Here is a 17,048-nt window from a genome sequence, read left to right as displayed (position 1 = left end):
TAATGAGATCCAGACATTTGTCCAGCTTCCTCAGCCATAATCTTAGGGCCACCATTGTTTCTTTCTGACTGGTCCCCCCAATTTTATCCTTGCTCCTCTCAGCAGTCTAATCACCACACAGATGCCTAATTAGATAATGTCACTCTTCTGCCTTTCAAATTGTCTCACTTCCCATTTACCATGGCCAACTGAGTCCTCACCAGGGCTTAGGATCTGGTCTTGCCTACATCTCCAATCTTGTTCCTACCCCACTGCCGGTCACTTTCTGATCAACTGTGGTAGCTGGGCTTCTCAAGGTTTCTGTTTTTCTGCCCTAGCCTGTAATATAAGCATTATTAGGGCAAAGACTTTGTTCGTCCATAGAGCACTATTATCCCCAAAACTTAGAACAATGCTTGGCACAAGATAAGTGCTCAATGACTGAATAGATATATGAAAAACAAGAAGCAATCCAGGAGCCAGAAAGATTGAGCACAACCAGGGGTCACACGTAACAGCCAGGTAAAGAGAGGGGAGTTGTAAATAAAGCCACAACAGCACAAGTGGTTACACAAAATAAATAAGGAAAAAGAGGGCACAGTAATGTGATCCAAGATGATGAATTAGTTCTCAAAGTAGAACTAGCTTCAGAGATCTGATACTGGAACTTCTAGGAAATAAAACTTCTGGGTAGACTAATAATTATAATAAGATACCTGCTAATAAGAAATGTGTTATTAAAAATAGTGTTAACAGAATAATGTCAAGGAAATGGGTTATATAATATGGGCCAAGGGTGACTTGAAGAATGCATAATTTTAAGGAGATGACGCCAGGTTGGAAATTGGTAAAACCTGTGAGAAAGGCAAAAATCTAAAAGGTTCTAGTGAAGCAGTAAGAAATTTTTAACTATCAAAAATATGAATAGCAACTCAAGCTTGAAATCCGTTAGAAAAGGAGTCAAGATCTATGCCATTACCAAAAACCCACAAGTCACTAATCTAATCTTGAAATCTCTACTCGCCTAGGAAAATGTTCTTCCTTTTTTGATCTGTAAAATTTACTATAATCTTGAAAAAGTATTATAGTATTTCTGCAACCTGAAGAAGATAATTTATTATTAGCTGATCTCCTAAGCCGTAAAAATAGGTAGATAAATAGAGAAATTAACTAAACCTATGATGTTTATTTTTTAGAGTAGGTTTAAGTAGAAATGAAATAATTTTTAAAATATTATATTTGGGTAGATTCTGTATCCTAGACCTATTTAGTATGTTTGAGACATTAAAAAGAATCCAAATTTTAAATTGTAATTGCACTATCAATTAATTAAGCGATGTTATTTTATAGTCAATACTGTTTAAAAAGTTGGCTTTCAGAGTTATAGTAGTGCAGTTAAATTAATTTAGCACTAAATAAAGTATAAATAGTAGTCTGTATTTCTTGCCATACCCCAAAATACCTCATTATGAAATCATCTACTTCAGAAATGTTAACACCTATTTCAAGAAATCATTTTAATAAGAAATGAGGTAATCCATATAGTGCATTTGGTCTTCTCTGAAGAGCAAGTTAAAGAATGGAAGATTGGCAAGAGGCTTCTCTATGGGTAATTTCATCATTGATATATGTCTATTCAATAGATGTGATCCAGACTGTAAATCTATAAATGACCAGCCCACTCACCATGGAGACTGAATAGTGGTCCCTTCTGGGGTCCACTTCAGGGATGGTAATGACTGGGAAGGGGTATGAGAGGAATTTCCAGGTGATAGAAATGTTTTATGTCTTGATAGGAGTGTGGGTTATACAGGCTGATGCATTTTCAAAACTCATCAAATTATATCCTTAAGATTATGCATTTTGCTATATATCAGTGGGAAAAAATGAAAACAAATATTAAACTCCAGTTGGTAAGTTTGCTTTACACAGTGGTATGGGTTCACCATTTTCAAACTACTTTTCCATTCTAAGCTTGAGCAAATGCATAGATATTTTGTGGAGAGCACAAATAAGATAAGAGCTACAAATACATAAGGAAAAAAGACTAGGATGTACCTTATGGTATATTATTTGAATTAGAGCTATCCTTATGAGTTCATATTTGTATGTACAGAACTATGTCCATTGAGAGGGTCTAGAAGCAGGACACACCAGCAGCTGCAAGGGGCATGGAAGATCTTGTTTTTTAAAATGTAGAAGGAACTAAAATAGCTAAATGGATTTGGGGTTTCTTATAGAAAGCTTGATTTGAGGGCAAAGGCAGGGAAAGCACAAGATGAACCTGGAACATCTTATTTTGCCAGAAAGTTAAAAAGTTCTCAAAGAATGGGGATATATCAAGACCAACAAGGGAGAAAGCTTGAAGGGTTTCCCCAAATATAAGGACTTTCTATAAAATAACTTGCTTGTATTAAGAAAAATAACAAAGACAAGAAAGAAAGGCTGAGAAAGGCAAAGATAGTAAGGCTGATGGAAAGGCTATTCTAGATTAAAGATGAAAGAGGCATAGCAACTAAATGCAGTGCATGATCCTAAATTGGTTCTTGGGTGGAAAACATACAAACAAACTACAAATGTTATAAAGGGCATATTTGGGACAATTGACAAAAGTGAATACATACTGTATTAGATAATTAGACTAGATAATTGTATTGCCTTAATGTTAAAGTTCCATGATTTTCTGTGATTATGTAGGAAAATATCCTTGTTCTTAGTAAAAAAAAAAAAAAAAAAAAAAACAAAAAAACAGGGTAAAGAGGCACAATGTCTAATCTACTATCAAATGATTCAGAAAATAAATATTTCTCCAAATTGGAGGGAATTAAAGAATGATAAGAAAGTTTTCATAGCATAAAATGTAAACAACTGGTGAATCTCGGTGAAGGTACACAGGAGTTCTCTGTACTGTTATTTGCAACTTCTGTGCATGTTTGAAATTACATCAATATAAAAAGTTTAGAAAATAAATGTGCTGAATGTCTCGTGGGTAAGACTTAGAGTCTTCTTTCACAGACCTTTCCTGAGCAGGAAACAATAAAAATTTTATTGCACATTTCTATAATTCACAGTATGCAAAAGCATTGCAGCATCTTAATTTTGTCCTGACAATCACCCTAGGAGGTAGATATCCTGTGGACACCCTACAGATGAGGATCTTGAAACCCACAGATACTAAGTCACACAAAGTCAGTAGCATAAGTTGGATCAAAATACTCTCTGGTTTGAAGTCAACCTTGTCTTTAAATCACAGCAAATATCTCTTAAAACTTCACAAATATCTCTTTTAAGGTTGGAAAAGAAGACAAGTCAGTAGTAGAGAAACAGAACAGGCACAGGGAAGTTTAGTGACATCCAGGAATACTGAGGCTGAGGGGTGGGAAAGAGAGTGTGGACAATACGAATGCAGACAGAGAACTGTCCGATTAGACCATTTAACTACCCACAGGTGAAAACTCCTGGAGCAGATTTACATTGGGGTCAGGTCATTTGTGTAGTATGGTTTCAATAAGTTTCTTGATCTGGGTTCTTCTTTTTATTAGGAAATTAAGCTTTTTACTGTATAAGTAGAGTTTTAAAAAGACAAATAAGACTCAGTATTAGCATACTGGTAAGAATATTTTTTGGATAAAACTATTTGAAATAATATCAGAAACTTTCTTGGTTAGAGACATAAAGAAAAAAGCAAGAAAACTCCTGGTAACTGGAGAAATAAGAAATAATACCACTGAGTGGCTAAGGAGAGTAAAATGCAAGGTTGGTGAACAAAAGTTTTTCATCACAATTCTATTACAGCTTATGTTTGTTTGCTTTTGTTCAAATTGAAACTGTGTGAAAAGACATTTTATGTCCTATATGACTGAACATGTGTTTATATTAGATGAAACTGCTTCTCTATTTCCCTCATATATTCATGGTTTGAAAAGATGTTTTTGGTATAATTGACCTATAGTAAGTACATCTGTAAGGTAGCTATTTGAAAGATGTCACTAATATCACTGCAAGCGTGGTTGACATTTAGAAAGCATATGTTCTGCAAGAACGTCAAATGGACGAATTTACAAAATCTGAGGTTAATACAGGAGGTGGCTGTCTTACTAAGACCTACCTATGATGCAGCAGGAAACACTGAATTTCTAGCTAAAGATACCTTTTACTTGTAACACAGTTAGGATATATTACCCATCTGTGACATGCCTAAGGCATAGAGTATATATAGGTAAAGGTTGAAGTCATGTTTAACAGGGGGTGGGAAAGTTGGCTGCTATAGACATTTGTTATGATATAGCTGAAAACAGATTAAAATATAATTATCAAGAGGCAGCAAAGTTAAGAAGGTGTAGTTTAGATATGGAAGAGGCTATAGTTTAGTCACCCAGATATTGGGTGTAATGCACAGGCTCAGACAGCTTTAGATGTAGATGGGCAGTGCCTTGGACAGTCCTTCTGGAGCGCAGGTAATTGGCCAAGCTGGGATGTAGCTGAGGGTCTTCATTTCCAGGTTCCCAGTCTTATGAGTTTGAGTTTACTCTCACTCTGGTATGGTGGGTATTTCTGCGTAGGCTCAATCCTTTAATACTCCTTCTCCCTGGCCCTCCGTTATCTCCTGAATAATTTTGACAGCCTCCTGTAGCTGATAGTTTGTCTCCATCCATCCAAGAACTTTCAATGCCTGTGTTTGTACGTAGTGAGTCTTTTACCCTGATTAACTAAGGCTGCATCTTCCATTCTGAGCACACACACTTCTCTCAGAGATTCTGGACGCTAGAGGCTCATTCTAATCCTCACAGGTAAGGTCATTCCCTGGAGGCCTCTTGGGGCAGGAAATCACCCTTGTCAGGGCTTATGAATCTTTACTACAAGGAAGCTACGTTTTTTTCTAACTTAATTCAGAAGTGTTGGAGTACAGTTACCTAAAGAGGTGCCATCTTTCAGGCAGAAGAAGAAATTAACATTTCTTGGGCCCAGGAATATTGATGTTTATTTCCAGGCCCTTCCACCCACTCTCGTTTCTCCTGTGGCACTGCTTTAAGAATGGCTGCTCTAGAGGGAGAAGATAGATTCTAAAATTCAGCATGTATTTTGTCATATCAAAAAAAGACTTCGACAGGGTTGATGTTAGTTCTAAGTTTCAGTTACAGTTAACATCAAAACAGATCTGACTTGCGAACTTAGGAAACATTTTTACGCTAATTCAGAGCAAAGTGCTTACACATGAATTTCAAAGGGCACACTTTTTAATTTGTAACTTGAAGGCTATCTATACATGCTTTTTTTGACATTGACACTTTGCTGACAATAAATATTGTCCTAATTGGCTGATAACCAGCACAATTTATATAGTGAAAACTAATTGTATACCTTAAAAAATGCTTACCTTGTAAATAGGTGGAAATTTCAATTTTTATGTATGTATGAAACATAATACTTGATCCAAGGGTCTAATGAAGAATAAATTTTAATTATACTTTCTCTATTTTTATACATGATTTTAATGGGAGAATGATTGGAAAGTTTATAACGTTATAAACAGCAGGAACATTTCCCTGCTGGGAGGGTTTGGGGAGGCTGCCTGAAATGGGATGCACAGTGTCTGCTGGGGTCACCTCGTTGGGGAAGGGCCAGCTGTGATGTCGCACTCACCCATACACGCAGTGGGCGGCCGACACAAGCCAGTCCCTGCTGACCAGAGAAGCCCCACAGAGCAGCTGGTCGTTATAATACACAGCAACGATCCAAGGCCAGGCTCCTTCTCGGGAATCGTTTCCTCCAACGATCCTTGGGCTAACTTCTTGAGCCACCAGTTTTTTTCCACATGCTGTTAAGATAATTGAAGAAAGAGCTTCTAGTTAATTTTGGTGGATTTCCTCTGGTCATGAAAATTGAGTGGATCACTGCAAAATAACTTTAGGTGACATAGTGACTCTAAACAGAATGATTGTGATGGCTGAATAGGAAAAACTGATGCCATTGCTTCTGCCACCATCTTCAGTAAAACCAAGACAGTCTTCATAATGTATGGAGATTCCTCATTGATGTGTTGCAATGGACACTCCCTGTAGATCACAACAACAGGCTGAGAAGACTCAGGTTTCAAAGTGACCTACAGGGTGATATTGGAGAGAACTGTATCCAGGCATGTTGACTCTTTTCATTGTTGCCATTGGAGTAGATCTCAGGAGCTTGGATGATGGAGGTATTATTACACAGAGAAGCTCAGGATGGTGTAATTTCAAGGCTTCATTACAGTACTCCCATAAGTATTAAGTGCACATTTTAAAAATTTTCACTTATCACAGGGAAATTTAAAATTGACTCATAAAAAAATCATCTTTTCCAAGATTTCAAAGGACATGGAAATTTGTGAAGTATAATATCTTACTTCTTAAATGCCATTTTAAAATTCTGCCACCTCTGTCTGTGTTATCTACTATTAATGAAATTTTGTGCACATCCTTTTGGGTGTATTGATAAATTAAAAAAAAGAAACAAACAGAATTTTAAACTGAAGGCTTGAAGGAGAACAGGGGGAAATATTTACTTACATTTATGGTTACATTCTAACAGAATCAGTGAATCCTCTAAGCACCGTTTACTGTAATAGAAGAACAACTGTATTTCAAAAATGGTGCACACAACATTTTAAAGCAAAACATAGTGTAACTTGTCCTATTTTTTCTCTTTAGTAAAATGGACTTTTAAATGTGTCATACATAAAATGCGCAGCAGAAAATCCTCAAAGTCAAAGTTGAGTTCGTATCTTTAACTCTACCGTTTACTCTTCATGTGATTTTGCATAAGTTGCTCAATATCCCCAAGACTCAGTTTTAACATCCATAAAACAGGGGCAATAGTACTTGATTGGAGTTTTGTGAGAAGTAAAGAAATATTTGCAATGGAATTATTATTGTGCGTTATACACAATGAATACTTGATGAACGGTAGCTACTGTTAGTTTCTGTGAACCAACCTTGGATTTCACCGTTCTATAATACAGAATATGCCTCAGTATTGATAAAGAGACAACTATTCAGGGCCCAAAACTGTGTGTGAGGCTGTGTACTTTATTCAGGGAATTCAATGATGAATGAATCATGAGTCCTGCTTTCAAGGGAGGCAGACATGTAAATATAAAATAAAGTGCAGGCATAAATAATTAAAAACTCACTACCCGTTTAAATATTTGGATACCAACTTTTTTCAAAGCCAAGAATTCTAAAGAAAAATTAAAACAAAGAAAAAATTTTAAATGTGTTATACTTACTAACCACTAGAGATCAGTACAACACAAGGAATTAAAGTACTTGCCCACACTTTTTCCTGATGGCAGCTACTGTAGCTATCGTTTGCATTAAAACACACACATACACACATATAATTTTAATGGTTTCTATTTACATATTTAACAACAGCTATTGTGCATGTTTTTTAGGTGCTTGAAATTTTAGGGAAGAACAAGTCAAAAAACACAAAACATGACCCAAGATGCATATGAGATCATTAAGTACAATAAAACAATTCAGTGTGTCTGGAACATACATGATAAGGGTTACTTGAAATTACATGCATTCATGTTGTCTGACAAATCCCTGAGAGCAGACATAGCCAATTGAAATATAAGTAAATATACATTTTATTAATAAGCAATGTGCATGTAGGTATATCTATCTAGATATAGATATATCAATATGCATTTGTAATTCCCCAAAGAAGAAGCCTCAGTTAACGCTTCTTCTGTTATCCACCCATGGTTAGGAGAGAAGTCGTTTTTAGGATGTGCCCCAGCATACTGTCAAGTTTCATTCAAACTTTCTACATCTACAATATCCATCAATGAAAACTCATATTCAAAATGGTTCATCATTTATAGGTGTCAATGTTTAAGACTCTGTGGTCTGTAAAAAATGGATGAATTTCTTTTCAGCAAGCACAGAAAAGTTTTTGGTTAACTTAATGGTTACCAGAGAATTAAACTGGGCTTAACACCTCATTCTTCAAGTGTTTTGGTTAATCAAAATTTTCATACACAAACACACGTGTAGGGTCTCAGTATATAGCAGTAAGTTGCTTCACTTCTGGTCAGAGTGAGCAGTGAGTACATTTGTCCAGGTACATTATAGAGATTAGAGAAAAATAGAATAACTGTACTGGCCTTCGGTCCTGGAGTCAGAATTAGGTCAGCCCTCGGTATGGGAAAAAAGTCAATGCCATGATCCTGTGTCTTGCTCTCAGCCCAGTGGGACAATATTGGGATACAAATGGATGAGTTTGTATCTACTGTGTTGACAAAATGAACTGATTTCTCTCCCTATATATGCCCAACAAGTGGCCTTTTTTCTTTCTTTTTCCTTTCCAGAACTGTTATTTAAAGTGATATGCTGCCTCGGAGAGTTCAGAGGTAGCACAGTAGAATGGAAAGTGGAGAGCTTTGAAGCCAGATAAACCTGGGTTAGAATCTCACGTTGCCTCCAGCTTTGTGAACGAGTCCAAGTCACTTATCAACACCAGGCTTTTCTCCTCATCCTTACAGTGGAGCCATGCTGCTTAAGTCAAAGAGCTTTTTCACGGACTAGAAATAACCTCTGTAACACTGCAATGTTTCTATCACAGCATCTGTCACAGGACAGGCATTCAATAAACTGTTGATAAGCACTCTATATCCTGTACCTAGCACCATGCTTAGAACACACTGTCAATCAATATATATTAAGTCAAATTTTTTTTTGTTATCTAGCACTACTAGACAAAGAATTGGAGGAAAAGGAAACCCAATACTGGCAACAGCATGAATTGTACATTTCCAGTTATATCAGGTCAGATTGCTGGTACCATGTTGAGTGGCCTTTTCTCAGTGGTGGGGAATAGTAGTCTAGTCATGCATATGCCTCATAATAGGAGAAAAAAATGGGGATCTAAGTCTATCTTCATAGTTGGAAGAATCATCTTCTTTGATATCCTCTTCCTTTCCTAATTTTTTTATTATGACCACTAGTGAAAGGATGTTTTCAAAAACACCAGATTTCATGGGGCAATAAATGCATTTCTGCATAAATAAATAAATACATACATACATACATACTAACTAAGTGCATATATGTCTGATTTCCTGCCAACCCAGTATAAGGTGGCTAATTAGGGAAGAGATTAAGAACGTTCTGGATTATTGATGTGATGAAAGTTTCAAGTATCTTTGTGTGTAAATGTTGTCTCTTTCAAATAACATGAACATACATACAATAAAGACCTCAATGTATAATGATACTGGCATTTTGTTGATAAGCATGGAATAAACTAGTTCTTACTTTAAATATGCATATAATTAATTTAAAATATTCTGTACCTTTTCCTTTTTTTAACTGATTCTTAAATGCCTATACAATATAAATAAGAGATATTCTCAGCATACACACTGTTCAAGATCTATAATGGTAATGCAAATTTAGACATGCTTTATAGAAAGGAAATCTAGTAGGCCACTTTCTCACTTGCAGATGCTTTGCTTCACCCTCGATGAGACTAATAAAATCAGTCAAGGCCCTGCAAATATTCATATAAAATATTCAACTGCAAAGTACTTTGGTACTAAAAATACTCCTTTAAAAATCTGTTTTACTGGTTGACCTCACAGAAATGGCAACTTTTCATGAATAGCTGAGTAATTATATAATTTCACTTTTCACCCTTAAGTGTATTAAACAAAGAACTTCAAGCTAATGCAACAGCAATGATATCTTAAATCCTTGTCTGTTGTTACAGCTTCTTCTTGAAGTTACTTTCTTCCCATCCAAGCTGGCCTTTAATGGAACTGTAAAATTCAGAAGCCAATTTCAACCGAAGTTATCATTAATTCCCAAACAGCAGAAATGACATAATCTAAGCTAAAACAGATCTTTGAATACAGGAAGGATGCTGCTTTTTAGAACATCAGTAAAAGCTGTAGAAATGAACCTAATTGTAAAGAGCAAAAGAGAAAATGCAGGCACAACTTGAAGTCTGTACTCTTTCACTTAATAACCATGTTCTATTTGCTAGAGAAAAGAATACCATGACTTTTGTGTCCCTTTCTTCTCTTTTGATGATAACTAATTGTGTCACTCTTTTTAGTTTGATCAACATTGGACGTATTTATTCCAACTCTCACAATTTCTTTCTATGGGGTGTACTTGTTTATAAATCCAAGAGTATGGATAAAAAGAATGTGGAAGTAAAATTTATTGAATCTCTATCAGTGTGCTCTCTAATTACACTATAATACTTCATTTGACCCTCTTACCATATGTATATGAGGAATAGGCAATGTTATCTGATAGGATCGATTAGATACTGTTTGAGATGACCTGAATAACAAAAAAATTAAATAACTTTCAAGATTATGTGGCATATATGGTGGTATTAAAATCTAACTTCAAAATCCACCTTCTTTCCTGTCTATGTACAACTAGTCAAAGAACACATTTTGGGACCCACCTTGGTGTTAGTATTAAGCTGCCATTAGGTGTTGTGTTTAGTTGTACAAACGGTCCATGTCCAGTAGAAAAGATTGGCATGGATGAGTTTCCACTCCTAGGGAAAAGCACGCGGACAAAACAAAAACACAAACAAAAAAGTCATAAACGAAACTTCTAGTTATTTAATGCTGTGGACATTGAAATAAATTATGAAATTCCAGGCAAAGAGATTAACATTTTAATATTAAGCTTCGAATGTTTTGATGTCTAAAAGATGGTACAACTCAGTAGAAGTTACTCATAATGACATAAAATGTAATTTTAATTTTTGCGTAATACCTTTAGTTCTTGTTTGCCTGCTCATATATGTTATTTAACAGAGTTAAAATCAGTGCATATGTCATTTGAGTGTCTGATTTGTTTCATTCGACTTTTCTATGTTGTCCAACAATTTCTATAATGGGCAATTATAATGACAACTTCAAAGAATTGCCGCAACATAATTTATTAATTTTTTTTTCCTGTTGAGTGTAATTCATCTTTTAAAAAAAATGCACGTTGCCTAAGAACAACGTAGAAAAAGGAGATCTTCAGTGTTTACCTTTGTTGCTTTGTTCTTGATATTTCATTCAATTCAAGGCCTAACTGCTCTAATTTAAAATCGGAAGCTATGTTTCTGCTCTAAAAGAGGGAGTATGCGCCTTGTACCTCCAAGTGTCAAATGGTGAGCCAGAATGGGATAAAAAGACACCTCCATGTGACAAAAGACATTAAGTTACTGGTCTTTATTATCCCTGAAAACCTGTTATAGCCATGCTCTCAACTGTGAGCCTTCACTGAAGATTTCTTTTAATTATCCACTCTTCCCTAGGCTTAGCTGGAAACTTTTAGCTTCTCACTTTCTAATCTTTTTCTTGCCTTTTATTTATTCCAGATTTTAATCTTCATATAAAAATGTGCCTTTAGGCTGGAAACATCCTGATTCTTGCTATCTTCTCTGGGCTGGCAGGGAGATGATGTGGTTCCTATCTTTTGGAGTATCTTGAAGGACCCACCCAGTCCCTCTTCAAAAGAAGGTCCAGTGTTTTTCCCAGGCTATAGTCAACGCTGACCCTTTTCTGTCTGTGTGCATAGAGGAAGTTTCCAAGGAACACTCATGGCTGTTATGATCAGTAAGAGGAAAAGAACGAAGTAGAGGTTGTTTCCTTTCTCTTTAAGGTAAGATAACACTTAAAGAAACTGAAAGTGTCTGATACCTTTCATTCACTGAACAGAGAACTGGAACAACGGAGCTTGTATTTAATGTCCCAGAACTTATCATCTTGCACTTTCATTTTATAAACAGATAAATGTAACTCAAGCACACAAATCAATCACCATTCCTTTGACAAAATCTGAAATGGATTTACCAAAGGAAAAATGAGTGTTGCTACTATTATTGCTAAAGATTAAGATATTCCTTCCATGTGGGAAGAAGAATCATCTTATTTAAGGACTTATATAAAATATATTTTTTATAGCTCAGAAAACAAAACAAGCATAAAGACATCCAAAGAAAAGGAAAACCTTAATTTGAAAAGATACATGCATCCCAAAGTTCATAGCAGCATTATTTACAATAGCCAAGATATGGAAGCAACCTATGTGCCCATGGACAGATGAATGGATAAATAAGATGTGGTACACACACACACACACACACACACACACACACACACACACACACACACACAGGAATATTACTCAGCCATAAAAAAGAATGAAATCTTGTCATTTATGACAAAATGGATGGACCTGGAGGGTATTATGCTAAGCAAAATAAGTCAGACAGAGAAAGACAAATACTGGATGTTTTCTAAAAAACAAAACAAGTGAGCAAATATAACAAAGTAGAAACAGACTCACAGATACAAACAACAAACAGGGGTTTGTTCACAGATACAAAGAACAAACAGGGTTTGCCAGAGGGGAAATGGGTGGAAGGAGGGAAAAAGAGGTAGATTAAGAGGTAGAAACTTCCTATTAATCTGTCTCATGTCAATTTAATTCTTAGACCAGCCAGAAGAAGCTATAGAAGTGTAGAGGAACATTTTTTCCTCCCTGATAATGTGTAATCTATAAAAATATCCAATATGTTGTACACCTGAAATTAATATAATATTGTAAGTTAACTATACTTCAGTTAAAAAAAAAAAAGATCTCAAACGGCAGCAGAGGGTGTAGAAGGTCAGGAATGCTCTAGATCAGGAAGGACTTTACCACTGCAGGAATCTTTTAGTTAAGGACTCACACATTTAGGGAAGACAGGATGTGGATCCAAAGAGATTTTAGAGGACTGAATTTTACCATCGGTATATCTTCTGGTACAATTCATCAACACTAATCTTGACTTTTGAGAATATCAAGGACTGTCTATCCAATTTGAAGAGGCTCTAGTTGTGTTGACTTTGCATGAAGGCTCCAGAAACATCATTGGAATTGGTTGGTTAGTGTACCTCTTGACTGGGAGGGACAAGTTGGTGGATCCTAATTACTCTCTGATCTCCCTTTTAGATGTCTGTCTTCTTTAACTGTTTTTGGTTCATGTTCTCAGTATCCTTATTCTGCTGAATGCCTATGTGTGTTGGATATTCTTCTAGGTAGTTTTCTATGTTCCCGACTCGCCATGATGAAAGATTTTCCAGGTGTGTAATCCAGATAAGCAACATTAGCCTCACCAGGGGCTAGTTGCAAATCGCCCAGCTCTAGCCCAGATCCACCCACAATTTTGAAACTCTGGGGGTGAAGTGAAGAGTGAAGAGTCTTTTAACAAACCTTCCAGGTGATTCTGATGCTTCCTAGTCTCAAGCCACTGTCATAGTCAAATAAAATATCTAATTCTTTACTTGTTCAGGGGTCTGCTTGTTGGCTTCCAAAGTGACTTCTAGTTACCTATAGTAATCTTACTATAAGCAATCTGTTTAAGCCACTGATAAAGTTAATTCATATATCAGGACCCACAAAATGGTGGTCAACCAGGGGCCTGGCCCACGTCACAAATCTAAACCTAAGTCAGCCTACACTTACAGGAAGTGCTTCACTTCCTGAAATGTAGAAAGAAAATGTAACACCAGTCACAATCTTCCAACTCAGGTTTAGCTAGCTCACCTTACCCTAGAAAATAGGACCTGGTAGCCTATATGCCTGTAAGGAAATCCCTGACCTTCATTGTCTCTTCTAATGTTCCATAAAACTCGCTCTCGCCCCAAATCCCTCAGGAATAGTGCTCCCCTGCTTGTGAGGCACTGTACCCCCCAATCCATGGGCTGTTTACTCTTGAATAAAGGATGCCAAACTCGTTATTAAATTGTTTTAGTTTTGTCATTTGACAGCACTCATGACTACGTGGGGGGACATCTAGAAGAGTAATTCATTAAAAATATACATCTAAGTTGTGGATTTAAGACTTCTATTATCTCTAGCTGTTTTCAGTCTATTGCTTAGCTGTCTTTTTAAAGACAGACCCTGAGGGGATGCATTAATTTCTCTGGAAACTCAATACAAAATTAAATTGAAAAAATATTGAAAAGTTATTTATAAATCAGTTTTTAATCTAGTATCTATTTATTACACACCTACCACTGGCATTGCACTGATGGGATTGGCAGTTAAAATTTTAACACACGCCTATTCTAGAAGAAAGACTAGAGGCAAAGCTTTAAGAATAGACTATTTAGTAAGCACTAAATGTGCTACCCTGGGATTCTGAAGTGCTGTTCCATAGTGATGTTTTCACTCTCTGGCTGAGAAAAATAGAGATTATGTATACACGGGGAAAAAATGACACACATAAAGGTTGTATTCTAAGATCGTGCTCTATATATGCAGCCTCAAACTTTACATGAGAAAAGACTGCAGTTAATGGTGCATGTATATTGTTTTGGGTTATTCAGAACAACTGGAAAAAACATTCTTTTGGAAAAAACTTCTAAAATACTCCCATAATTAAATTTTTTGTTGTAAATATTGGTATCAGCAACCTAAGAGTGGTGTATAGAGGCCATCAGTTCATACAAATATTTCCAGGTGTCAGTGCTGGATGTTAAAAGTTAGAATTTAATTGGAGACAGTACCTGAATTTCAAATCCTTCCAAATCAAGCTCACCTTTTTCAGACTGAACACAATTTATTCCAGTTTGTATTCATAGTAAACAGAATGTAAGCAGCAGAAGTCTACGACAAACTATTTCTTATTTTAAGAAATGATGGAGACGATAAAGATAAATGCAATATTTAAAATATTCTTGGCAAAATAAAAGGTTAACAACGATATGTTAAGTCACCATTTATTATTTAGAAACAAAATCTCAGAACTGAAAAATTGAACTGTTGAGAATATATTCAAGGGATGATAGTTTTCTCCTGTCCTTATCTGTTTCTATTTTAAAATATAGAAGCCTCCCTCCCCCTCCCCAAACAACAGGATTTAAGGGAATGGTGAAGATATTTTGGTTTGGGGAAAACCATAGTATCTTGTTGTTTTTATGTAACAAACTTTAAGGGAAAAAAAAAGTCTTTGAGTAAAAAACAAAACCCAAAACAAACAAATAAAATCCCCAACTCTGTTAACAAACTTTTATAGACTAAACAACTATGTTGCAGAAGATTTATTGGTAGATGATTCACAACTGACCAAAAGAGATTTTCTTAACCTTTATGTGTATAATTATATTCTCAGTAATTTCCTTGCCACATAAATCTCTCTGGGTTACAAAATACCCATTTGAGTGTAAGTCAAAATAAAAGTTAAAGACAAAGAGATTTCTCCTTAAATTGTATTAATAAAAATAAGTGACATTTCACATAAAAGAGTACCTTAATTCCCAATAATATGTTTTCAAATACTTAGAGGGATAAATCAGGAATGAATTTTTTCCAAGCAAGCAATAATACCAACCTGTGTTTGTTGAAAACTTAGCCATGAATTTTTTTTTTAACCCTTTTAATTATGTCCTACTTATAGTGGTCTTTTTAAACTCTCTAATTTTGTTTTGATGTACTGGAGGAATCCCCTGGATTAAGTCAGAGATGACCCTCACATAGGGTATTTAAACCTGGTTGCAGTAGGAAAAAAATGTTTGTTTGTTTGGTTTTACTTTGTTTTTAACACCAGATGAAATCAAACTGCCAAACTTTGGAGATGTTTTGTACAATTTCTATGTTTTCTACTGAAACAAGTACACAACGTTCCATGGGTTCCTTTGAAGTGAGAGGACTACTTATCGGAATCACGGGGGCTTCTTTAAAGAACCAAGACCTCTGGGCCTCATTCTAGCCAGAATTCCAGCCTGGGTTCTAAGGAGCCCCTAGTAGTTCATGGTAACATGTAGGGGGCTTATAGTTGGAGGAGAAATAATGACATCTTTATTTTTACTAACCTCTAATTGAAATATAGTCTTTTCTTCTGATACAAATTCAGGTGACTAACCACAATATTATTCGAAACACCTATACTTTTGCCACCAAAACAAATTGCAGATATCTTCAGATCACACTGCAGTTACTGTATAACTGTAAAAATATCATTTATGCTCATTTTTGATAGTACAATAATCATTGGAATCACCAGTATATCTTATTTACAACGTTAATAGAGAAATATATAATACCACACTGTGTTTTTAATACTTTGATAACTTTTTTCAGAGTAATGAATTTTCTTTGTAATTATGTGTATTTTACTTTATGCAAAAATATGAACTTAAGAAGAGGTTGGCAAGTTTCACCAGACTGCCAAAAATGCCCATGACACACACAAAAGAAGGTTAAGGACATCTACCCTAGATAGTGGTTCTCAAGCTTCAGTGAACAGCAGAATCACCTGAAGAGCTATTCAAACGCAGATTGCTGTGCCCTGCTCTAGACTTTCGGACGAGTGGGTCTGAGGTGGCGGTTCCAGAATATGCATCTGTATACATGCATCCCAGGTGTTGCAGATGCTGTTAGTTTGCTTCTTTTTTTTTTTTTAATTCATTTTATTGAAGTATAGTTGATTTACAAAGTTGTGTTAATTTCTGCTGTACAGCAAAGTGATTCAGTTACTAATTTGCTTCTAAAATCACACACTGGGAACCACTGACCTAGACCACCCTGAATCTGAATGTCTGGGACCATGACCGGGTGATTGTAATGCATCACCAGGTCTGGGAGCTGCTGATCTAGCTTCTGGATTACAAATCAGTGGTATGGTGGTACACTTGCTTTCATGCCCTTGCCCATAGCAGATGTAATTACCTAGCCACTGTGTTTTCCCCAACCCTGTTAGATAATAAGCTTAAGATGAATCTTAGGAAGTTACACAATTACAGCAGTTTGCTATTATTTTCTCTTTACTTACTTTTAATTAATGCATTTCTAATTCTAAAACAGGAAAAAAAAAACCCATCAGTTATAAATTGTAATTCTGGCAAATGATGAGCTTTTTAGCTAGGTGAGTTAAACCAAGTAAAATAAAATTTCTTTTCTCCCCCTCCCCCCAGCTCCCCCTACTCGAGCAGCTCACTGCCTCACTCATCCCACCCTAGGGACATAGCTAAGACTAAAATTAAAATTTCCTTTGGTGTTGGACTTGTAAATTAAAAT

General features: G+C 35.8%; 1 protein-coding gene across 1 annotated transcript in view; it reads right to left on the bottom strand.

Moving 5' to 3' along the window:
* The window catches only part of TMPRSS15 (transmembrane serine protease 15), a 115,760-nt gene that overhangs the window by 24,275 nt on the left and 74,437 nt on the right, over window positions 1-17,048 (bottom strand). Inside the window, exons 13-15 of the mRNA XM_082392568.1 lie at window positions 10,447-10,542; window positions 6,525-6,574; window positions 5,623-5,797 (exon numbers count right to left, since the gene is read on the bottom strand). Coding sequence (XP_082248694.1) covers window positions 5,623-5,797; window positions 6,525-6,574; window positions 10,447-10,542 — 321 coding nt within the window. The remainder of the gene's footprint in view (window positions 1-5,622; window positions 5,798-6,524; window positions 6,575-10,446; window positions 10,543-17,048) is intronic.

Source organism: Balaenoptera borealis (genome assembly GCF_965194805.1).
Source record: "Balaenoptera borealis genome assembly, chromosome: 5".
Classification (NCBI taxonomy): Eukaryota; Metazoa; Chordata; class Mammalia; order Artiodactyla; family Balaenopteridae; genus Balaenoptera; species Balaenoptera borealis.
The sequence above is the reverse complement of the archived record's forward strand: the minus strand, read 5'-3'. Positions and strand labels throughout refer to the sequence as shown.